This window comes from Cherax quadricarinatus, chromosome 25 (assembly GCF_038502225.1).
Source record: "Cherax quadricarinatus isolate ZL_2023a chromosome 25, ASM3850222v1, whole genome shotgun sequence".
Taxonomy (NCBI): Eukaryota; Metazoa; Arthropoda; class Malacostraca; order Decapoda; family Parastacidae; genus Cherax; species Cherax quadricarinatus.
In genome coordinates, this window is record NC_091316.1 from 21,214,464 (window position 1) to 21,239,362 (window position 24,899).

A 24,899-nucleotide genomic window follows, 5' to 3' on the forward strand; every position below is an offset into this window, starting at 1 on the left:
TGTCTTTTGTCTGTCTCATAAATATGCAAGATTACAGGTATGTCTTGCTACTTCTACTTACACTTAGGTCACACTACACATACATGTACAAGCATATATATACACACACCCCTCTGGGTTTTCTGCTATTTTCTTTCTAGTTCTTGTTCTTGTTTATTTCCTCTTATCTCCATGGGGAAGTGGAACAGAATTCTTCCTCCCTAAGCCATGCGTGTTGTACGAGGCGGTAACTAAAATCCCAGGAGCAAGGGGGCTAGTAACCCCTTCTCCTGTATATATTACTAAATGTAAAAGGAGAAACTTTCGTTTTTCCTTTTGGGCCACCCTGCCTCGATGGGATACGGCTGGTGTGTTGAAAGAAACATATATATACATACATATAGTGGACGCCTGAGTTTTGTGAGCCTCACCCTTCATGAATTTCGACTTTCGGCAACTTTTTTCGTCAAAATATAGCCTCACGTTTTGTGATTGGCCTCATGATTCGGCGACCGTTTGGTACGCATCTGAGTGGCATCCCAGCATCACCGCGCACACAAAGCCAGTCTCCCACATCATTCAGCATCAGTGTGCCATTGTTTATCGGCGAGTGACCATCATCGCATGCGTTCACACAATATTCGTAATATTCCATTCTTTTTTGTGCTTGCAACTGCTAAATAAGCCACCATGGGCCCAAAGAAAGCATGTTGTAAAAGTCAACTAAAATGCCGGGAACAATGGGCTAGTAGCTTCTTTTCCTGTAATAATTACTAAAAAGAATAAGAAGAAGAAAATTGTCAAAAGTGGGATGTCTGAATGTGCGTGGATGTTGTGCGAATGATAAGAAAAAAATGATTGTGGATGTTATGAATGAGAAGCTGGATGTTCTGGCTTTAAGTGAAACAAAGCTGAAGGGGGTGGGAGAGTTTCAGTGGAGAGGAATAAATGGGATTAGGCCAGGGGTTTCAAATAGAGTTAGAGCTAAAGAAGGAGTAGCAATAATGTTGAAGGATAAGCTATGGCAGGAAAAGAGGAACTATAAATGTATTAATTCAAGGATTATGTGAAGTAAAATAAAGGTTGGATGTGAAAAGTGGGTTACAGTAAGCGTATATGCACCTGGAGAAGAGAGAAGTGTAGATGAGAGACAGAGATTTGGGGAAATGTTGAGTGAATGCATGGGGAGTTTTGAAACCAAGTGTGAGAGTACTTGTGGTTGGGGATTTCAATGCTAAAGTGGGTAAAAATGTTATGGAGGGAGTAGTAGGTAAATTTGGGGTGCCAGGGGTAAATGTAAATGGGGAGCCTTTAATTGAGCTATGTGTAGAAAGAGGTATGATAATAGGTAATACATATTTTATAAAAAAAAGGATAAATAAATATACAAGGTATGATACAGCACGTAATGAAAGTAGTTTGTTAGATTATGTATTGGTGGATAACAGGTTGATGGGTAGGCTCCAGGATGTACACGTTTATAGAGGGACAACTGATATATCGGATCATTATTTAATTGTAGCTACAGTTAGAGTAAGAGGTAGATGGGACAAGAGGAAAATGGCAACAACAAGCAAGAGGGAGGTGAAGCTGTATAAACTAAGGGAGGAGGAAGTTCGGGTGAGATATAAGCAACTACTGGCAGAAAGGTGGGCTGGTACAAGTATGAGTAGTGGGGGGTTGAAGAGGGTTGGAATAGTTTTAAAAATGCAATATTAGAATGTGGGGCAGAAGTTTGTGGTTATAGGAGGGTGGGCGCAGGAAGAAAGAGGAGTGATTGGTGGAATGATGAAGTAAAGGGTGTGATAAAAGAGAAAAAGTTAGCTTATGAGAGGTTTTTTACAAAGCAGAAGTGTTATAAGAAGAGTAGAGTATATGGAGAGTAAAAGAATGATGAAGAGTGAGAGAGTGCAAAAGGAGAACAGATGATAGAGTGGGAGGCACTGTCAAGAAATTTTAATGAAAATAAGAAATTTTTTTTGAGTTAAACAAGTTAAGAAAGCCTAGAGAACGAATGGATTTGTCAGTTAAAAACAGAGTAGGGGAGTTAGTAGATGGGGAGATGGAGGTATTGGGTAGATGGAGAGAATATTTTGAGGAACTTTTAAATGTCGACAAAGAAAGGGAGGCGGTAATTTCATGCACTGGCCAGGGAGGTATACCATCATTTAGGAGTGATGAAGAGCAGGATGTGAGTGTGGGGGAGGTGCGTGAGGTATTACATGAAATGAAAGAGGGTAAAACAGCTGGAACTGATGGGATCATGACAGAAATGTTAAAAGCAGGGGGAGATATAGTATTTGAGTGGTTGGTATTTTTTTTTAATAAATGTATGAAAGAGGGGAAGGTACCTAAGGATTGGCAGAGAGCATGTATAGTCCCTTTATATAAAGGGAAGGGGGACAAAAGAGAATGTAAGAATTATAGAGGAATAAATTTACTGAGCATACCAGAAAAAGTGTACGGTAGGGATATTATTGAAAGAATTAGAGGTAAGACAGAATGTAGGATTGCAGATGAGCAAGGAGGTTTTAGAGTGGGTAGGGGATGTGTAGATCAAGTGTTTACATTGAAGCATATATGTGAACAGTATTTAGATGAAGGTAGGGAAGTTTTTATTGCATTTATGGATTTAGAAAAGGCATATGATAGAGTGGATAGGGGAGCAATGTGGCAGACGTTGCAAGTATATGGAATAGGTGGTAAGTTACTAAATGCTGTAAAGAGTTTTTATGAGGATAGTGAGGCTCAGGTTAGGGTGTGTAGAAGAGAGGGAGACTACTTCCTGGTAAAAGAAGGTCTTAGACAGGGATGTGTAATGTCACCATGGTTGTTTAATATATTTATAGATGGGGATGCAAAAGAAGCAAATGCTAGGGTGTTCGGGAGAGGGGTGGGATTAAATTATGGGGAATCAAATACAAAATGGGAATTGACACAGTTACTTTTTGCTGATGATACTGTGCTTATAGGAGATTCTAAAGAAAAATTGCAAAGGTTAGTGGACGAGTTTGGGAGTGTGTGTAAAGGTAGAAAGTTGTAAGTGAACATAGAAAAGAGTAAGGTGATGAGGGTATCAAATGATTTAGATAAAGAAAAATCGGATATCAAATTGGGGAGGAGTAGTATGGAAGAAGTGAATGTTTTCAGATATTTGGGAGTTGATGTCTAAGCGGATGGATTTATGAAGGCTGAGGTTAATCATAGAATTGATGAAGGAAAAAAGGCGAGTGGTGCATTGAGGTATACACATGTGGAGATAAAAAAAACGTTATCTATGGAGGCAAAGAAGGATATGTATGAAAGTTTAGTAGTACCAACACTCTTATATGGGTGTGAAGCTTGGGTTGTAAATGCTGCAGTGAGGAGGCAGTTGGAGGCAGTGGAGATGTCCTGTCTAAGGGCAATGTGTGGTGTAAATATTATGCAGAAAATCTGAAGTGTGGAAATTAGGAAAGGTGTGGAGTTAATAAAAGTATTAGTCAGAGGGCTGAAGAGGGGTTGTTGAGGTGGTTTGGTCATTTAGAGAGAATGAATCAAAGTAGAATGACATGGAAAGCGAATTTATCTGTAGGGGAAGGAAGGCGGGGTAGGGGTCGTCCTCGAAAAGGTTGGAGGGAGGGGATAAAGAAGGTTTTGTGGGAGAGGGGCTTGGACTTCCAGCAAGCATTCATGAGCATGTTAGATAGGAGAGAATGGAGATGAATGGTATTGAGAACCTGACCAAGCTGTTGGAGTCCGAGCAGGGTAATATTTAGTGAAGGGATTCAGGGAAACCGGTTATTTTTATATAGCCGGACTTGAGTCCTGGAAACGGGAAGTACAATGCCTGCACTTTAAAGGAGGGGTTTGGGATATTGGCAGTTTGAAGGGATATGTTGTGTATCTTTATACGTATATGCTTCTAAACTGCTGTATTCTGAGCACCTCTGCAGAAGCAGTGATAATGTGTGAGTGTGGTGAAAGTGTTGAATGATAATGAAAGTATTTTCTTTTTGAGGATTTTCTTTCTTTTTGGGTCACCCTGCCTCAGTGGGAGACAGCCAACTTGTTGAAAAAAAATAAATAAACAGTGGACCCCCGGATAACGATCAGCTCCCAACTCGACCAATTATGTAAGTTTATTTTTGTAAGTGCTTTTGTAGGTGTATTTTTTGGGGTCTGAAATGGACTAATCTAATTCACAATATTTCTTATGGGAACAAATTCGGTCTATAACGGCACCCAGACTTCTGGATTGAAATAATATTGTTATGCGGGGGTCCACTGTATATATATATATATATATATATATATATATATATATATATATATATATATATATATATATATATATATATATATATATATATATATATATATGTATATATATATATATATATATATATATATATATATATATATATATATATATATATATATATATATATATATATATATATATATATATATATATATATATATATATATATATATATATATATATATATGTATATATATATATATATATATATATATATGTATATATATATATATATATATATATATATATATATATGTATATATATATATATATATATATATATATATATATATATATATATATATATATATATATATATATATATATATATTTTTTTTTTTTTTTTTTTTTTTTTCAACAAACCGGCCGTATCCCACCAAGGCAGGGTGGCCCAAAAAGAAAAACGAAAGTTTCTCTTTTTAAATTTAGTAATTTATACGGGAGAAGGGGTTACTAGCCCCTTGCTCCTGGCATTTTAGTCGCCTCTTACAACACGCATGGCTTACGGAGGAAGAATTCTGTTCCACTTCCCCATGGAGATAAGAGGAAATAAACAACAACAAGAACTAGAAAGAAAATAGAAGAAAACCCAGAGGGATGTGTATCTATACATATATATGCTTGTACATGCATGTGTAGTGTGACCTAAGTGTAAGTAGAAGTAGCAAGACGTACCTGAAATCTTGCATGTTTATGAGACAGAAAAAAAAGGACACCAGCAATCCTACCATCATGTAAAACAATTACAGGCTTTCGTTTTACACTCACTTGGCAGGACGGTAGTACCTCCCTGGGCGGTTGCTGTCTACCAACCTACTACCTAAATATATATATATATATATATATACAGTGGACCCCCGCATAACGATGGCATCGCATAGCGATTTTTCCGCATAACGATTACTTTTATCGCAAAATTTTTGCCCCGCATACCGATTAAAAACCCGCATACCGATTTTCGTCCGAGACGCGTCCAATGTGCCCTCACATGTGCCGGCCGTCCCATTGTTTACCAGCCAGCCTCCGCGGTAACATCCAAGCATACACTCGGAATATTTCGTATTATTACAGTGTTTTCGGTGGTGTTTCTGGAAAATAAGTGACCATGGGCCCCAAGAAAGCTTCTAGTGCCAACCCTGTGGTAAAAAGGGTGAGAATTAGTATGGAAATTAAGAAAGATTTTGAAGGGTTTGGGGCTAACCCTGAGAAGCCTATGCCAGTTGTGGAATCCATTGTGCCTACTTCAAAGATTAAGGAAATGTGTGCAGAGTGGTTTGAACTGCAAACCTTTATAGATGAAAATCACCCTGACACAGCTGTTGCAAGCCGTGCTTGTGACTATTTCAATGACAATGTTATGGCCCATTTTAGGAAAGTCTTGAAGAAACGGGAGGTACAGAGCTCTATGGACAGATTTGTTGTGCGACAGAGGTCCAGTGACTCTGAAGCTGGTCCTAGTGGCATTAAAAGAAGAAGGGAAGTAACCCCAGAAAAGGACTTGCTACCTCAAGTCCTAATGGAAGGGGATTCCCCTTCTAAACAGTAAGAAGATAATGCTCTCCCCTCCTCCCATCCCATCAATCATCACCAGATCTTCAATAAAAGTAAGTGTCATGTAATTGTGCATGCCTTTTTCAGTTTGTGTGTATTAAAATTAACATTTCATGTGGTAAAAAAAATTTTTTTTCATACTTTTGGGCGTCTTGCACGGATTAATTTTATTTCCATTATTTCTTATGGGGAAAATTAATTCGCATAACGATTATTTCGCATAACGATGAGCCCTCTTGCACGGATTAAAATCGTTAACCGGGGGTCCACTGTATATATATATATATATATATATATATATATATATATATATATATATATATATATATATATATATATATATATATATATATATATATATATATATATATTTTTCCACAAGTCGGTCATCTCCCACCGAGGCAGGGTGTCCATAGAGCTCTGTACCTCCCGTTTCTTCAAGACTTTCCTAAAATATATATATATATATATATATATATATATATATATATATATATATATATATATTTTTCAACAAGTCGGTCATCTCCCACCGAGGCAGGGTGACCCAAAAAAAGAAAATCCCCAAAAAGAAAATACTTTCATCATCATTCAACACTTTCACCACACTCACACATTATCACTGCTTTTGCAGAGGTGCTCAGAATACAACAGTTTAGAAGCATATACATATAAAGATACACAACATATCCCTCCAAACTGCCAATATCCCAAACCCCTCCTTTAAAGTGCAGGCATTCTACTTCCCATTTCCAGGGCTCAAGTCCGACTATATGAAAATAACCGGTTTCCCTGAATCCCTTCACTAAATATTACCCTTCTCACACTCCAACAGATTGTCAGGTCCCAAGTATCATTCGTCTCCATTCACTCCTATCTAACACGCTCATGCACGCTTGCTGGAAGTCCAAGCCCCTCGCCCACAAAACCTCCTTTACCCCCTCTTTCCAACCCTTTCGAGGACGACCCCTACCCCGCCTTCCTTCCCCTATAGATTTATATGCTTTCCATGCCATTCTACTTTGATCCATTCTCTCTAAATGACCAAACCACCTCAACAACCCCTCTTCTGCCCTCTGACTAATACTTTTATTAACTCCACACCTTTTCCTAATTTCCACACTCCGAAATAATAATAATAATAATTTGTCAGAGCATCATTCCTTCTAAAAATTACATGAGAATAGAAGTGTTTTTTATTTATTCTACTGTACCACTGTGGAGACAACTTGTACACAATATAAGTTGTTTGTATGAACGTGTATGAACCATAACCAGACGGTCTGTTTACATAAGTACTCTGCGGCTCTGTCTTCTTACTCGTTCTCTCTGTCTTGTTTATTCGTTTTTATCCTGCTTATTCACCTCTCACCCTACATTAAGACTACAAATATTTTAACCCTTAAACTGTCCAAATGTAGATCTATGTGCACGTGCATGGCGCTCTGAATGTAGATCTACATTTTATTTTACATGCTTTCAACCTTGGCACGATAGGCTTGAGTTGCCTAGACACGAGAGAATGGGTCTGTGCACTCGGTGTGCGCAGTATGACAAAATTCGGGGACGCTGGGAAAAATGTGCTCTTCATTTTAAACAAAAACAAAAAACAAAAAAAAAATAAAAAAATAAAAAAAAATCCCAAAATATTCAAGTCTTAAGCAAGTGAACGTAGATCTATGTTTGGACAGTTTAACCCCTTCAGGGTCCAAGGCCCAAATCTGAAGTGGTGCCCCAGTGTCCAAGAATTTTCAAAAAAAAAAATTTGTTATTTTTTCTTATGAAATGGTAGAGAATCTTTTTGTGAAGGTAATAAAACAAAAAGTACGAAATTTGATGGAAAATTGATGAAATTATGCGCTCGCGAATTTTGATGTGTCAGCGACGTTTACGAATCGGCGATTTTGCCGACTTTGACTCCCATTTTAGGCCAATTACATTATTCCAGTCAACCAAATTCTTAGCTGTTTCACTAGTATTACTTCTATTCTATCAATTGAGCACAAGAAATCGCCAAGTCAACTGTTTCAACTACAAATTAAAGTGATCGGAAATTGTTAATTTGGCCAATTGAACACAAAGTTCAAAATATTCCAATTTCAAAATAGGGTCCAGAATAAACAATGTAGGTATTCCTGGAACTAAACTAACATTTCCTCTGTTCATCAGTTACGTTTTGAGGCTTTACAAATAAATTCCATTTTGATTTTTTATTCACATAATGAATTTTTATTCACACCAAAAAATAGAAGATTTACTGTTATGCAATATTGTAATAATTGTATAAATATCATCATCATATTTGTGAATGTATATTAGACCCACCAGCTGGCGTGTATTAGATGTGTGAGGTCGTTTGTTTACTCTTGAATATCGGCAAAAATTTAACATTTCTGCTACTTTGAGCTCAGTTTCAAGCCATTTCCTGTGCTAAAACCAATCAAAATCATCTCTATTTCTGTAAAATGTCTTCCATTCTATCAAATGAGACCAAGAAATCTCAAATACATGTACAACTATAAAATCCATACGAAAAAACACTGCAAAGTCGCTGTTTTAATCGAAAAATCATGATTTCAGTTTTTTTTCTCTCGTTATACACAGTATGCTGCAGGATCTGTTTTATGTGGTGCACACATACCACATAGATGTATTCTCTCATATCTATTCTCTCATATCACAGTTTATCAGAGTGAGCTGAGCTCATGACGTAGATCTACGGTTTGGACCCTGAACATAAAGCCGTAGATCTACGGGACGGACCCTGAAAGGGTTAAGGGTTAAGGTAAGTAATGAGTGTACTGTATATGCATTTTAACACTAGGGCGCTTTAATGTCGTAGTAGATGATGTGGCCAGGTGGGCTACCCTGCCCTACCTCCCACATGACTTTCTACAAATAAATACTTTTCACCTCTCACCCTACATTAAGACCATTAAGACTACAAATATTTTAAGGTAAGTAATGAGTGTACTGTATATGCAGTTTATCACTCTAGGGAACTTTAAGCGTCGTAGTATATTACGTGTGGGTGGGGTGGCCAGGAGGGCTACCACACCTGACTTCCTACAGTAAATACTACTCATCTTTTGCCCTACATTAAGATTACAAATATTTTGAGGTAAATAATGAGTGTACTGTGTGTGCATTTTACTTTTTATTGTTTTTTAATGCCTAGTTCTACTGTTAATATATGTTAGTGTAAATGTGTTATCTGGCATTTATATACATTCATAAGTGGAAAAAATGAAGTTTTGCTTTGCGGCAGTAGCCTGGAACCTAACCTGCCGTATAACTGGGGCCCTCCATCCACCCACCCAAACACACACACACACACACCTTTGATATACCTTTGAAGAGTTTATCTACTCTCTGAGCACAGCCATGGGCCAAGCTCGTCTGGTGCTTGCCTGGTCAACCAGAATGGAGGAATGTTTTTTGGGACCTGACGAGCTCCTGGAGCATGAGCAGGGTAATATTTTGTGACAGGACTCAAGGAAACCAGTTAGCTGAACTTTAGTCCTAGAGGTGGGAAGTACAATGCCTGCACTTTAAAGGAGGGGTTTGAGATACTGACTGCTTTAGAGTGACACCTAAACTGTCATATCTGGGCGCCTCTTCAGAGTCAGTGATTATGTGCGAATGATGGTGAAAGTGTTTCTTTCTATTTTGGGTCACCCTGCCTTGGTGGGAGACAGCCAATGTGTTGAAAAACATTCATGAAGGAGGGAAAAGAAAAAAAATCCTGTCTATTTGCAAAGAATTTAATAGGATTCTGTTTCAAACTTTTGAGTATCTCCCTGGATGGTGGCTATCTAGTACCAACCTACTATCTACAAGGTTTTGTTAAAAAGAAGTCTTCAAGAGGAAACTTCCTCCACCAGGTGCTAGATCAACCAGGCTGTGATGGGTATGTGGGTCAGCAGGCTACTGACAGCAAGAACCTGGTTGAATGAAAAGGTAATCAACAGAAAAGCCTGGCCACAGGCTGGGCTGTGATAGGAAAATTCTCAATGCTGGTCACAGATATATCATAGGCATACACAGAACACAACAGTAGACAAAGAACACTAATGTGCACCTCATTCCCCCTCCCAAACATAGATTACTTCCATTCAGCTTGGTAGCTTTGAGTCAATGGCTCAGGCTTTAAATGAAGACATTAAAAAAAAAAAAATGGAAACAAAAGCTGACTAAAGCAGAAAAAGAAAATTTCTGAATTTCTTTCTGAAAACCAAAACAAAAAACTATATGGAAATTACAAAAATCTTAGGGTTCATAATAAGTGTTAAGAGTTTAGTTTAATTTCCTGATAAGGCTAACCAACGGAATATTAATATTATTATAATAAAAAAGAAGCACTAGACCTACTAGTGTAATACAGCAACCAACAGAACAGTTATGAACTAAAAAAAAAAAAAAAAAAAAAAAAAAATACCTTGATGAAGGCTGTCTTCTTCAGGATATTTTCTGGGTTGCCCAACAACTTGAGTTTCTTAACTATCTTGCAACTCTGGTCTGTCTCCAAAACTACACCATTAGCAGCAATGCGAAATTCAGGCTGGGTGATAAATAAGCATTAATGAATATACAACAACTAAAAACACATCAAGCAAGATTACATACACATCAAGATTACACACAGTGGAAATTTTTTTTTTTAACAAAACGGCCATATCCCACCTCGGCAGGGTGGCCCATAAAGAAAAATGAAAGTTTCTTCTTAAATTTAGTAATTTGTAGAGAAGGGGTTACTGGCCTCTTGCTCTCAGCATTTTAACTGCCTTTTATGACAAGCATGGCTTACAGAGGAAGAATTCTTTTCTACTTCACCATTGAGATAAGAGGAAATAAAAAGCAAGAACTATTAAGAAAATAGAAGAAAACCCAGATGGGTGTATAAACATATATGTATGTACATGCATGTCTAGTGTTTACCTGGAGTTTACCTGGAGAGAGTTCCGGGGGTCAACGCCCCCGCGGCCCGGTCTGTGACCAGGCCTCCTGGTGGATCAGAGCCTGATCAACCAGGCTGTTGCTGCTGGCTGCACGCAAACCAACGTACGAGCCACAGCCGGGCTGATCAGGAACTGACTTTAGGTGCTTGTCCAGTGCCAGCTTGAAGACTGCCAGGGGTCTGTTGGTAATCCCCCTTATGTGTGCTGGGAGGCAGTTGAACAGTCTCGGGCCCCTGACACTTACTGTATGGTCTCTTAATGTGCTAGTGACACCCCTGCTTTTCATTGGGGGGATGGTGCATCATCTGCCAAGTCTTTTGTTTTCGTAGTGAGTGATTTTCGTGTGCAAGTTCGGTACTAGTCCCTCTAGGATTTTCCAGGCGTATATAATCATGTATCTCTCCCTCCTGCATTCCAGGGAATACAGGTTTAGGAACCTCAAGCGCTCCCAGTAATTGAGGTGTTTTATCTCCGTTATGCGCGCCGTGAAAGTTCTCTGTACATTTTCTAGGTTGGCAATTTCACCTGCCTTGAAAGGTGCTGTTAGTGTGCAGCAATATTCCAGCCTAGATAGAACAAGTGACCTGAAGAGTGTCATCATGGGTTTGGCCTCCCTAGTTTTGAAGGTTCTCATTATCCATCCTGTCATTTTTCTAGCAGATGCGATTGATACAATGTTATGGTCCTTGAAGGTGAGATCCTCCGACATGATCACTCCCAGGTCTTTGACGTTGGTGTTTCGCTTTATTTTGTGGCCAGAATTTGTTTTGTACTCAGATGAAGGTTTAATTTCCTCATGTTTACCATATCTGAGTAATTGAAATTTCTCATCGTTGAACTTCATATTGTTTTCTGCAGCCCACTGAAAGATTTGGTGACCTAAGTGTAAGCAGAAGTAGCAAAATATATCTGGTATCTCGCATGTTTCTTCTTCTTTCAACAAACTGGCCGTATCCCACAGAGACACGGTGGCCCAAAAAGGAAAACGAAAGTTTCTCTTCTTAAATTTAGTAATGTATACAGGAGAAGGGGTTACTAGCCCCTTGCTCCTGGCATTTTAGTCGCCTCTTACAACATGCATGGCTTATGGAGGAAGAATTCTGTTCCACTTCCCCATGGAGCTAAGAGGAAATAAACAAGAAAAAGAACTAGTAAGAAAATAGAAGAAAACCCAGAGGGATATGTATATATATGCTTGTACATGTATGTGCAGTGTAACCTAAGTGTAAGTAGAAGTAGCAAGACGTATCTGAAATCTTGATTTTTTTTTTTTCAACAAACCGGCCGTATCCCACCAAGGCAGGGTGGCCCAAAAAGAAAAATGAAAGTTTCTCTTTCTAAATTTAGTAATTTATACATTGTTCCTGGCATTTTAGTCGCCTCTTACGACACGCATGGCTTATCAAGGAAGAATTCTGTTCCACTTCCCCATGGAGATAAGAGGAAATAAACAAGAACAAGGACTACAAAGAAAATAGAGGAAAACCCAGAGGGGTATGTATATACAGTGGACCCCCGAGTTTCGTGATTAATCCGTTCCAGAGAGTCTGCCAAATGTCGAAATTGCCAAATGGTGAAACCATTTTCCCTATAAGGAATAATGGAAATAAAATTAATCCGTTCCAGACACCCAAAAATATTAAATTAATTTTTTTTTTCAAATTAAATAAAGATTTACATACTGAAAACAATGAGAAATCAAGTACATACATATATAAAATAATAACATTACACTTACCTTTACTGAAGACTTCTGGGTGGATGGAAGATGGGAGGAGGGGATAGGAGGAAGGTGTACACTATTGTTTGGAAGGAGAATCTCCTTCCATTAGGACTTTAGGTACCAAGTCCTTATCTGGGATGACTTTCCTTCTTTGTTTTTTAAAGACACTGAGAACAACTTGAGAGTCACTGGACCCCTTTCACAAAAAATATCTGTCCAGAGAGCTCTGTTTCTGGAGTTTCTTTAAGATTTGTCTGAAGTGGGACACAACACTGTCATTGCACATGTTACCAATACGGCCTGCAACAGCTTTGTTAAGGTGAAGTTCATCCATAAATGTTTGAACTTCAGTCCACTTTGCACAGATGTCCTTAATCTTTGTAGACGGCACCTTCCTCCATCTCTTTTCCTCCTCCTCTGCAGCAATTTCCTGAGCTGTGATCTCTTGCTGTTGCAGATGAAGCTCTTGCAGCTCTTCAGTGGTTAGCTCTTCCCTGTGGTCCTCCACCAACTCTTCCACATCCTTGCCACTCATCTCCAACCCCAGGGACTTCCCCAATGCCACAATAGATTCCACAACTGGCATAGACTCCTTAGGGTCAGCCCCAAACCCTTCAAAATCCCTCTCTTGATTTCCTTCTTGAATTTAATTGTGCTCCTCACTTTCTTTACCAAAGGGCTTGCACTAGCTTTCCTTGGGCCCATGATGACTTATTTAGCAGTTGCAAGCACAAAAAACAATGGATTATTATGAAATGTATTGTATGAACACGCAGGGTGATGGTCACGTGCTGGTAAACAATGGCATGGCACACTGAGTGTGAATGGTGCGGGAGACTGGCTTTGTGTGCGTGGTGACAGGCGGATGGGTACCGGACGGTTGCCAAATCACAAGTCCAATCATGAACCGCGAGGCTAAATTTTGACGAAAAAACTTGCCGAAAGTCGAATTTCACAAAAGTCGATGTTGACGAAACTCAGGGGTCCACTGAACAGTGGACCCCAGCATAGTGATATTAATCCGTGCAAGAGAGCTCATTGTTATGCAAAATTATCGTTATGCGAATGAATTTTCCCCATAAGAAATAATGGAAATCAAATTAATCCGTGCAAGACACCCAAAAGTATGAAAAAAAATTTTTACCACATGAAATATACATTTTCCTACACACAAAGAGAAGGATACATGCACAATAGTAGAGTAGTACATGCACAATATATATTGTGCATGTACTACTCTACTAAATGAAGAATAAATGACACTTACCTTTATTGAAGATGCAGCAATGACTGATGAGACACTGTGTCCTGGGAGTGCCTTTTCCTCCTGAGTACTGTAGGTCCTGTTTGGCATTTTCTTCCAGAACAGGCCTTATCACACTGTGTATGCCACTACGATTCTTAAATCTCTCAAACCAACCTTTGCTGGCTTTAAATTCACCAATATGAGCACTAGTTCCAGGCATTTTTCCCTGTTCACCTGGGTGTTAGTCGACTGGTGTGGGTTGCATCCTGGGAGACAAGATTAAGGACCCCAATGGAAATAAGTTAGACAGTCTTCGATGACACTGACTTTTTTGGGTTATCCTGGGTGGCAAATCCTCTGGGGTTAATTGTTTCTTGATATTCTCAATAAGCCACACCAACAACAGTGCTACAGCAGCAGCAGCAGCAGCTGACAGTGCTACAGCAGCAGCAGACGATGCTACAGCAGCAGCAGACGGTACTACAGCAGCAGCAGACGGTACTACAGCAGCAGCAGCAGCAGCTGACGGTGGTACAACAGCAGCAGCAGCTGACAGTGCTACAGCAGCAGCAGACGATGCTACAGCAGCAGCAGACAATGCTACAGCAGCAGCAGACGGTACTACAGCAGCAGCAGATGGTACTACAGCAGCAGCAGCAGCTGACGGTGGTACAACAGCAGCAGCAGCTGACAGTGCTACAGCAGCAGCAGACGATGCTACAGCAGCAGCAGACGATGCTACAGCAGTAGCAGATGGTACTACAGCAGCAGCAGCAGCAGCTGACGGTGGGTGGTACAGCAGCAGCAGCAGCTGACAGTGCTACAGCAGCAGCAGCAGCTGACAGTGCAGCAGCAGCAGCAGCTGTCGGTGGTACAGCAGCAGCAGCAGCTGTAACACCAATAGTAGCGATGGTTGATTGGGGTTTATTATACAACCTGGCCAGCTCGGAGACACGCACTCCACTTTCATACTTATGAATGATCTTTTTCTTCATCTCTATAGTAATTCTCACCCTTACTGCTGTAGGGTTGGCACTAGAAGCTTTCTTGGGGCCCATGGTCACTTATTTTGCAGATAAAATCACCAAAAACACTGTAATAATACGAAATGTTCCGATTGTATGCTTGGATGTTACCGCGGAGGCTGGCTGGTAAACAATGCCACCGGCGGAACATGTGAGCGTGGCTCAGGCCGCACATAGACGCGTCTCAGACGAACAGTGTTGAGCGGGTTTTTTAGCGGTATGCGAGGCAAACTCTTGGCGATAAAATGTAGCGGTATGCGGATTTAACGTTATGTAAGGCCAACGGTATGCGGGGGTCCACTGTATATGCTTGTACATGTATGTGTAGTGTGACCTAAGGGTAAATAGAAGTAGCAAGATGTACCTGAAATCCTGCATGTTTATGAGAAAAAAAAAAAAAGACACCAGCAATCCTACCATCATGTAAAACAATTACAGTTTCCGTTTCACATTCATTTGGCAGGACAGTAGTATCTCCCGGGGTGGTTGCTATCTACCCACCTACTACCTAGAAGAGGGGAAACGGCTTCTTCATTTTCTCATACCAGTGGTTCTTCCACTTATGTATCTCTTCCTTTCCCACTTACCTATTCAATAACCTCTACAGAATTTCTCACTTGTCAAACAAAATTAGATAAGAAATTACACCATATCTCTCAGTAGTTCTAGGAATATTACCGCATTTAAAGTGACGTTTTTTTGGGCTAGGCCAATCTGCAACATCAAACTATGATTTCCTGTATGCTGAAAGAAGCAGTCTTCAACAAGTAGGTAGGCAGTTTTGAATATTTGAAGAGTACTATGACCATGTAGATAATTTAAGAGCTCTCGGCAACAAAAAATAAGTAAAACACAGGAAAAACAAAAATAAAATTAAAAACCTACTAGTATGAATAAAGCTATACAAATACAATCACACCAAGCTAAAATAATCATCATCATTAAATATTCCATTAAATTATTAACATCAAATGATTCTCCTAAAAGTTCTCCAATATCCTTACAGGCACCCCAATAATTCTAAAAATCACAATGAAAGTGAAAGGACTTAAGCCCTGGGCAAATATTTAAATGTTTCACAGTCAGCTGCGTGCCACAAAATGGGAACCAGGAGCACCTTCAACCAGAAAGCTATGGATGAGATGAGTGTGTGTTTGATTCTCAGTCAACAGAGAGGACTTGAACAGGATTGAGTGGAAGCTGTTTGTTAGAAGGGAATGAAAAAAAAAAAGAAGACATTTTGTTTTATGAAAATTCACGTGGATAACTTAGCATATCTTCGGTGGGATACAACCAGTTTGTTGAAAGAAAGAACAACTTAGCACATAGCTTAAAAATACTGCTGTGAATATGCTGCTAGTTTGTGGGGCACTAATTTCCTGTGATGCTATGGAGTGTGGAATGTATTATGAAAAAATCAGTTTACTTAGTATTTTTAACTTTTTATTCCTGCAATACTTTCTCTATCCTTTCAAGGGAAGTGCTTTCCCATTCTGAAAAAACAGGACCATCTTTACAGCAAATATCTCCTTGAATTGTACTCAGGCTCAACCCCTGGTGAAGACTTCTCTTACATTTTCATCGTCACTGTAAGCTTGCCTCTGGCAACACAGTGACAGAATAAATTCACTTACCCTAGCTGTACGTACACAAATGTTGAATGTGTTAGAGACTGATATTAGTGTGAAAAGTATAGTAAGAAAACAAAAAAGTGCAGAGATAATGTAGTAGCACCATCTTGATAAATGTTTGTGCTTGAATTTCAAAGGGCTACCACAGTGTAAACTGTCTATATACAAATTGTTTATCACCATGGGAGTCTCAGGAAACTAACAAATGTAATTAAATTAGTTGTTTCTTGCAAACCAGTCAATACATGCAGTGTTTTCATATCCTTTGCCCATGGATTTTTTTATGATTCTACAAATTCCAGATTGTGTTTGAATCTTTGCTCCCTCAAACTTTGCAAGTTCTATTTCGGTATGAAGCAATGTGTGTCTCCACATGCGCATACACACATGCAAGCACACACACACAATCTTTTATTCTTTTACCTCAATGGCTGTCTCCCACCATGGTAGCGTGAAGAAAACCCATTCACCATAATTTAATCATTCAATCACTGTCTTTTTTCAACCTTATGAAAGCAAACTATTCTTACCACTCTATCTGTGATATTTTGCAAAGCCACAAATCCTGTGTTGACAAAAGTTACTGGTCCCCAAAACATTGCTTCGATATGCAAATACTTCCTTGCATACTTCATTGAGCGCATTCTAAAGTTGTCTTCTCTCTTGGCATAGTACATTAAAGTCTGAAAACGCCGCCAGCCCAAAGAGAGGATGAGAGGATCTCGATTTTTAAGAATCTTGGGATACCAGCGATGAACCTTAATACGGACCTATGGGAATATATTAAGAAATTCATAAAACCAATATTTTTACAAATGAAAAATATATATAAAACAAAATTTTTTATTGAACAATGCAGTTTAAAAATTATGAAGAGAGAGAGGTAGTGGAGTCATGGACTAAAAAGTTCTGTGTACAAAAGACAGAAACATAGCAAGAAATGGAAATGTGAAAGTGAAAGAGATAAAAGAGAATAAGGGTGGTTAAAATAAGAATTATATTTAAAATTTGAAATGGTTCAGTTACATCAGGGTGATCAAAGGCAGTATCCCCAATACACTATTTAGTATAAATGACAGTACAAATAATTTTATAAATATTTTTTTTTAACCGGCCTTATCCTAATGGGGCAGGGTGACCTAAAGAGAAAAATGAAAGTTTTTCTTGAAATTTAGTAATTTATACAGGATAAGGGGTTACAAGACCCTTGCTCCGGGCATTTTAGTTGCATCATATGACAAGCATGGCTTATGGAGGAAGAATTCTGTTCTGCTTCCCCAAGGAGATAAGAAATAAACAAGAATAAGAACTAGTATGAAAACAGAAGAAAACCCAGAGGAGTGTGAGTCAGTGAGTCAGTGAGTGTGTGTGTGTGTGTGTGTGTGTGTGTGTGTGTGTGTGTGTGTGTGTGTGTGTGTGTGTGTGTGTGTGTGTGGTGTGTGGTGTGGTGTGTGTGTGTGTGTGTGTGTGTGTGTGTGTGTGTGTGTGTGTGTGTGTGTGTGTGTGTGTGTGTGTGTGTGTGTGTGTGTGTGTGTGTGTACTCACCTAATTGTACTCACCTAATTGTGGTTGCAGGGGTCGAGACTCAGCTCCTGGCCCCGCCTCTTCACTGATCGCTACTGGATCCTCTCTCTCTCTGCTTCCTGAGCTTTGTCATACCTCTTCTTAAAACTATGTATGGTTCCTGCCTCCACTACTTCACTTGCTAGGCTATTCCACTTGCTGACAACTCTATGACTGAAGAAATACTTCCTAACGTCCCTGTGACTCGTCTGAGTCTTCAGCTTCCAGTTGTGACCTCTTGTCCCTGTGTCCCCTCTCTGGAACATCCTATCTCTGTCCACCTTGTCTATTCCCCGCAGTATCTTGTATGTCGTTATCATGTCTCCCCTGACCCTTCTGTCCTCCAGTGTCGTCAGTCCGATTTCCCTTAACCTTTCCTCGTACGACATTCCCTTGAGCTCTGGGACTAGCCTTGTTGCAAACCTTTGTACTTTCTCTAACTTCTTGACGTGCTTGACCAGGTGTGGGTTCCAGACTGGTGCTGCATACTCCAGTATGGGCCTAACATACACAGTGTACAGTGTCTTGAACGATTCCTTATTGAGGTATCGGAACGCTATTCTCAGGTTTGCCAGGCGCCCGTATGCTGCAGCGGTTATTTGGTTGATGTGTGCCTCCGGTGATGTACTCGGTGTTATGGTCACCCCAAGGTCTTTCTCCCTGAGTGAGGTCTGTAGTCTTTGTCCACCTAGCCTATACTCTGTCTGTGGTCTTCTTTGCCCCTCCCCAATCTTCATGACTTTGCATTTGGCTGGATTGAATTCGAGGAGCCAGTTACTGGACCACATGTCCAGCCTCTCCAGGTCTCTTTGCAGTCCTGCCTCATCCTCGTCCGATTTAATTCTTCTCATCAACTTCACGTCATCTGCGAACAGGGACACTTCAGAGTCTATTCCTTCCATCATGTCGTTCACATATATCAAAAATAGCACTGGTCCTAGAACTGACCCCTGTGGGACCCCGCTCGTAACAGGCGCCCACTGTGATACCTCTTCACGTACCATGACTCGTTGCTGCCTCCCTGTCAGGTATTCCCTTATCCATTGCAGTGCCCTTCCTTTTACGTGTGCCTGATCCTCCAGCTTCTGCACTAATCTCTTGTGGGGAACTGTGTCAAAGGCCTTCCTGCAGTCTAGGAAAACGCAATCTACCCAACCCTCTCTCTCGTGTCTTACTTCTGTTACCTTGTCATAAAACTCCAGGAGGTTTGTGATACAAGATTTGCCTTCCATGAACCCATGCTGGTTTTCATTTATAATCTTGTTCCTTTCCAGGTGTGTGTGTGCATGTGTGTGTGTGGTGTGTGTGTGTGTGTGTGTGTGTGTGTGTGTGTGTGTGTGTGTGTGTGTGTGTGTGTGTGTGTGTGTGTGTGTGTGTGTGTGTGTGTGTGTGTGTGTGTGTGTGTGTGTGTGTGTGTGTGTGTGTGTGTGTGTGTGTGTGTGTGTGTGTGTGTGTGTGTGTGTGTGTGTGTGTGTGTGTGTGTGTGTGTGTGTGTGTGTGTGTGTGTGTGTGTGTGTGTGTGTGTGTATATATCTCTTCTTTCTTTCAACACACCGGCCGTATCCCACCAAGGCAGGGTGGCCCAAAAAGAAAAACGAAAGTTTCTCTTAAATTTAGTAATTTATACGGGAGAAGGGGTTACTAGCCCCTTGCTCCCGGTATTTTAGTCGCCTCTTACAACACGCATGGCTTACGGAGGAAGAATTCTGTTCCACTTCCCCATGGAGGTAAGAGGAAATAAACAAGAACAAGAACTAGAAAGAAAATAGAAGAAAACTCAAAGGGGTGTGTATATACAGTGGACCCCCAGTTAACGATATTTTTTCACTCCAGAAGTATGTTCAGGTGCCAGTACTGACCGAATTTGTTCCCATAAGGAATATTGTGAAGTAGATTAGTCCATTTCAGACCCCCAAACATACACGTGCAAACGCACTTACATAAATACACTTACATAATTGGTCGCATTCGGAGGTGATCGTTATGCGGGGGTACACTGTATATGCTTGTACATGTATGTGTAGTGTGACCTAAGTGTAAGAAGAAGTGGCAAGGCGTACCTGTAATCTTGCATATTTATGAGATAGACAAAAGACACCAGCAATCCTACCATCATGTAAAACAATTACAGGCTTTCGTTTTACACTCACTTGGCAGAATGGTAGTACCCCCCTGGATGGTTGCTGTCTACCAACCTACTACCTACAAGTGTGTGAGCAGGGTAATATTTAGTGAAGGGATTCAGGGAAACCGGTTATTTTATATAACCAGACTTGAGTCCTGGAAATGGGAAGTACAATGCCAACACTCTAAAGGAGAGGTTTGGGATACTGGCAGTTTGGAGAGATATACTGTGTATTTTTATACGTATATATTTCTAAACTGTTGTATTCTGGGCACCTCTGCAAAAACAGTAATTATGTGTGAGTGAGGTGAAAGTGTTGAATGATGATGAAAGTATTTTCTTTTTGGGGATTTTCTTTCTCTTTGGGTCACCTTGGCTCGGTGGGACACGGCCGACTTGTCGAAAAAAAAAATGAAGAGAGTGGTGAGAGAATGCAAAAGAAGAGCGGATGATAGTGGGAGAGGTACTGTCAAGGAATTTTAATGAAAATAAAAAATTTTGGAGTGAGTTAAACAAGTTAAGAAAGCCTAGGGAACAAATGGATTTATCAGTTAAGAAGGGGAGTTAGTAGATGGGGAGATGGAGGTTTTGGGTAGATGGTGAGAATATTTTGAGGAACTTTTAAATGTCGACAAAGAAAGGGAGGCGGTAATTTCATGCACTGGCCAGGGAGGTATATCATCTTTTAAGAGTGAAGAACAGCAGGATGTGAGTGTGGGGGAGGTGCGTGAGGCATTACGTAGAATGAAAGGGGGTAAAGCAGCTGGAACTGACAGGATCATGACAGAAATGTTAAAAGCAAAGGAGAACATAGTGTTGGAGTGGTTGTTATTTTTGTTTAATAAATGTATGAAAGAGGGGAAGGTACCTAGGGATTGGCAGAGAGCCTGTATAGTCCTTTTGTATAAAGGGAAGGGGGACAAAAGAGATTGTAAAAATTTTTTTTTTTTTTTTTTTTTTTTTTTTATCACACCGGCCGATTCCCACCAAGGCAGGGTGGCCCGAAAAAGAAAAACTTTCACCATCATTCACTCCATCACTGTCTTGCCAGAAGGGTGCTTTACACTACAGTTTTTAAACTGCAACATTAACACCCCTCCTTCAGAGTGCAGGCACTGTACTTCCCATCTCCAGGACTCAAGTCCGGCCTGCCGGTTTCCCTGAATCCCTTCATAAATGTTACTTTGCTCACACTCCAACAGCACGTCAAGTATTAAAAACCATTTGTCTCCATTCACTCCTATCAAACACGCTCAAGCATGCCTGCTGGAAGTCCAAGCCCCTCGCACACAAAACCTCCTTTACCCCCTCCCTCCAACCCTTCCTTGGCCGACCCCTACCCCGCCTTCCTTCCACTACAGACTGATACACTCTTGAAGTCATTCTGTTTCGCTCCATTCTCTCTACATGTCCGAACCACCTCAACAACCCTTCCTCAGCCCTCTGGACAACAGTTTTGGTAATCCCGCACCTCCTCCTAACTTCCAAACTACGAATTCTCTGCATTATATTCACACCACACATTGCCCTCAGACATGACATCTCCACTGCCTCCAGCCTTCTCCTCGCTGCAACATTCATCACCCACGCTTCACACCCATATAAGAGCGTTGGTAAAACTATACTCTCATACATTCCCCTCTTTGCCTCCAAGGACAAAGTTCTTTGTCTCCACAGACTCCTAAGTGCACCACTCACTCTTTTTCCCTCATCAATTCTATGATTCACCTCATCTTTCATAGACCCATCCGCTGACACGTCCACTCCCAAATATCTGAATACGTTCACCTCCTCCATACTCTCTCCCTCCAATCTGATATTCAATCTTTCATCACCTAATCTTTTTGTTATCCTCATAACCTTACTCTTTCCTGTATTCACCTTTAATTTTCTTCTTTTGCACACCCTACCAAATTCATCCACCAATCTCTGCAACTTCTCTTCAGAATCTCCCAAGAGCACAGTGTCATCAGCAAAGAGCAGCTGTGACAACTCCCACTTTGTGTGTGATTCTTTATCTTTTAACTCCACGCCTCTTGCCAAGACCCTCGCATTTACTTCTCTTACAACCCCATCTATAAATATATTAAACAACCACGGTGACATCACACATCCTTGTCTAAGGCCTACTTTTACTGGGAAAAAATTTCCCTCTTTCCTACATACTCTAACTTGAGCCTCACTATCCTCGTAAAAACTCTTCACTGCTTTCAGTAACCTACCTCCTACACCATACACTTGCAACATCTGCCACATTGCCCCCCTATCCACCCTGTCATACGCCTTTTCCAAATCCATAAATGCCACAAAGACCTCTTTAGCCTTATCTAAATACTGTTCACTTATATGTTTCACTGTAAACACCTGGTCCACACACCCCCTACCTTTCCTAAAGCCTCCTTGTTCATCTGCTATCCTATTCTCCGTCTTACTCTTAATTCTTTCAATTATAACTCTACCATACACTTTACCAGGTACACTCAACAGACTTATCCCCCTATAATTTTTGCACTCTCTTTTATCCCCTTTGCCTTTATACAAAGGAACTATGCATGCTCTCTGCCAATCCCTAGGTACCTTACCCTCTTCCATACATTTATTAAACAATTGCACCAACCACTCCAAAACTATATCCCCACCTGCTTTTAACATTTCTATCTTTATCCCATCAATCCCGGCTGCCTTACCCCCTTTCATTTTACCTACTGCCTCACGAACTTCCCCCACACTCACAACTGGCTCTTCCTCACTCCTACAAGATGTTATTCCTCCTTGCCCTATACACGAAATCACAGCTTCCCTATCTTCATCAACATTTAACAATTCCTCAAAATATTCCTTCCATCTTCCCAATACCTCTAACTCTCCATTTAATAACTCTCCTCTCCTATTTTTAACTGACAAATCCATTTGTTCTCTAGGCTTTCTTAACTTGTTAATCTCACTCCAAAACTTTTTCTTATTTTCAACAAAATTTGTTGATAACATCTCACCCACTCTCTCATTTGCTCTCTTTTTACATTGCTTCACCACTCTCTTAACCTCTCTCTTTTTCTCCATATACTCTTCCCTCCTTGCATCACTTCTACTTTGTAAAAACTTCTCATATGCTAACTTTTTCTCCCTTACTACTCTCTTTACATCATCATTCCACCAATCGCTCCTCTTCCCTCCTGCACCCACTTTCCTGTAACCACAAACTTCTGCTGAAGACTCTAACACTACATTTTTAAACCTACCCCATACCTCTTCGACCCCATTGCCTATGCTCTCATTAGCCCATCTATCCTCCAATAGCTGTTTATATCTTACCCTAACTGCCTCCTCTTTTAGTTTATAAACCTTCACCTCTCTCTTCCCTGATGCTTCTATTCTCCTTGTATCCCATCTACCTTTTACTCTCAGTGTAGCTACAACTAGAAAGTGATCTGATATATCTGTGGCCCCTCTATAAACATGTACATCCTGAAGTCTACTCAACAGTCTTTTATCTACCAATACATAATCCAACAAACTACTGTCATTTCGCCCTACATCATATCGTGTATACTTATTTATCCTCTTTTTCTTAAAATATGTATTACCTATAACTAAACCCCTTTCTATACAAAGTTCAATCAAAGGGCTCCCATTATCATTTACACCTGGCACCCCAAACTTACCTACCACACCCTCTCTAAAAGTTTCTCCTACTTTAGCATTCAGGTCCCCTACCACAATTACTCTCTCACTTGGTTCAAAGCCTCCTATACATTCACTTAACATCTCCCAAAATCTCTCTCTCTCCTCTGCATTCCTCTCTTCTCCAGGTGCATACACGCTTATTATGACCCACTTCTCGCATCCAACCTTTACTTTAATCCACATAATTCTTGAATTTACACATTCATATTCTCTTTTCTCCTTCCATAACTGATCATTTAACATTACTGCTACCCCTTCCTTTGCTCTAACTCTCTCAGATACTCCAGATTTAATCCCATTTATTTCCCCCCACTGAAACTCTCCTACCCCCTTCAGCTTTGTTTCGCTTAGGGCCAGGACATCCAACTTCTTTTCATTCATAACATCAGCAATCATCTGTTTCTTGTCATCCGCACTACATCCACGCACATTTAAGCAACCCAGTTTTATAAAGTTTTTCTTCTTCTCTTTTTTAGTAATTGTATACAGGAGAAGGGGTTACTAGCCCATTGCTCCCGGCATTTTAGTCGCCTCATACGACACGCATTATAGAGGAATAAGTTTACTGAGTATACCAGGAAAAGTGTACGGTATGGTTATTATTGAAAGAATTAGAGGTAAGACAGAATGTAGAATTGCGGATGAGCAAGGAGGTTTTAGAGTGGGTAGGGGATGTGTAGATCAAGTGTTTACATTGAAGCATATATGTGAGCAGTATTTAGATAAAGGTAGGAAAGTTTTTACTGCATTTATGGATTTAGAAAAGGCATATGATAGAGTGGATAGGGGAGCAATGTGGCAGATGTTGCAAGTATATGGAATAGGTGGCAAGTTACTAAATGCTGTAAAGAGTTTTTATGAGGATAGTGAGGCTCAGGTTAGGGTGTGTAGAAGAGAGGGGGACTATTTCCCAGTAAAAGTAGGTCTTAGACAGGGATGTGTAATGTCACCATGGTTGTTTAATATATTTATAGATGGGGTTGTAAAAGAAGTAAATGCTAGGGAGTTCAGGAGAGGGGTGGGATTAAATTATGGGGAATCAAATACAAAATGGGAATTGACACAGTTACTTTTTGCTGATGATACTGTGCTTATGGGAGATTCTAAAGAA

The 24,899-nt window shown here is 40.1% G+C and overlaps 1 protein-coding gene across 4 annotated transcripts in view; it reads right to left on the reverse strand.

Annotated features, from left to right (window-relative positions):
• Positions 1-24,899, reverse strand: part of LOC128689997 (ribosome biogenesis protein BMS1 homolog) — a 121,019-nt gene that overhangs the window by 34,792 nt on the left and 61,328 nt on the right. For 3 of the 4 annotated variants that reach the window (XM_070088657.1, XM_053778471.2, XM_053778472.2), the window contains 2 exons: positions 16,947-17,186; positions 10,272-10,394 (listed from right to left, as the gene is read on the reverse strand). In XM_070088657.1, coding sequence (XP_069944758.1) covers positions 10,272-10,394; positions 16,947-17,186 — 363 coding nt within the window. The remainder of the gene's footprint in view (positions 1-10,271; positions 10,395-16,946; positions 17,187-24,899) is intronic. The other variant, XM_070088658.1, reaches the window with a different exon arrangement.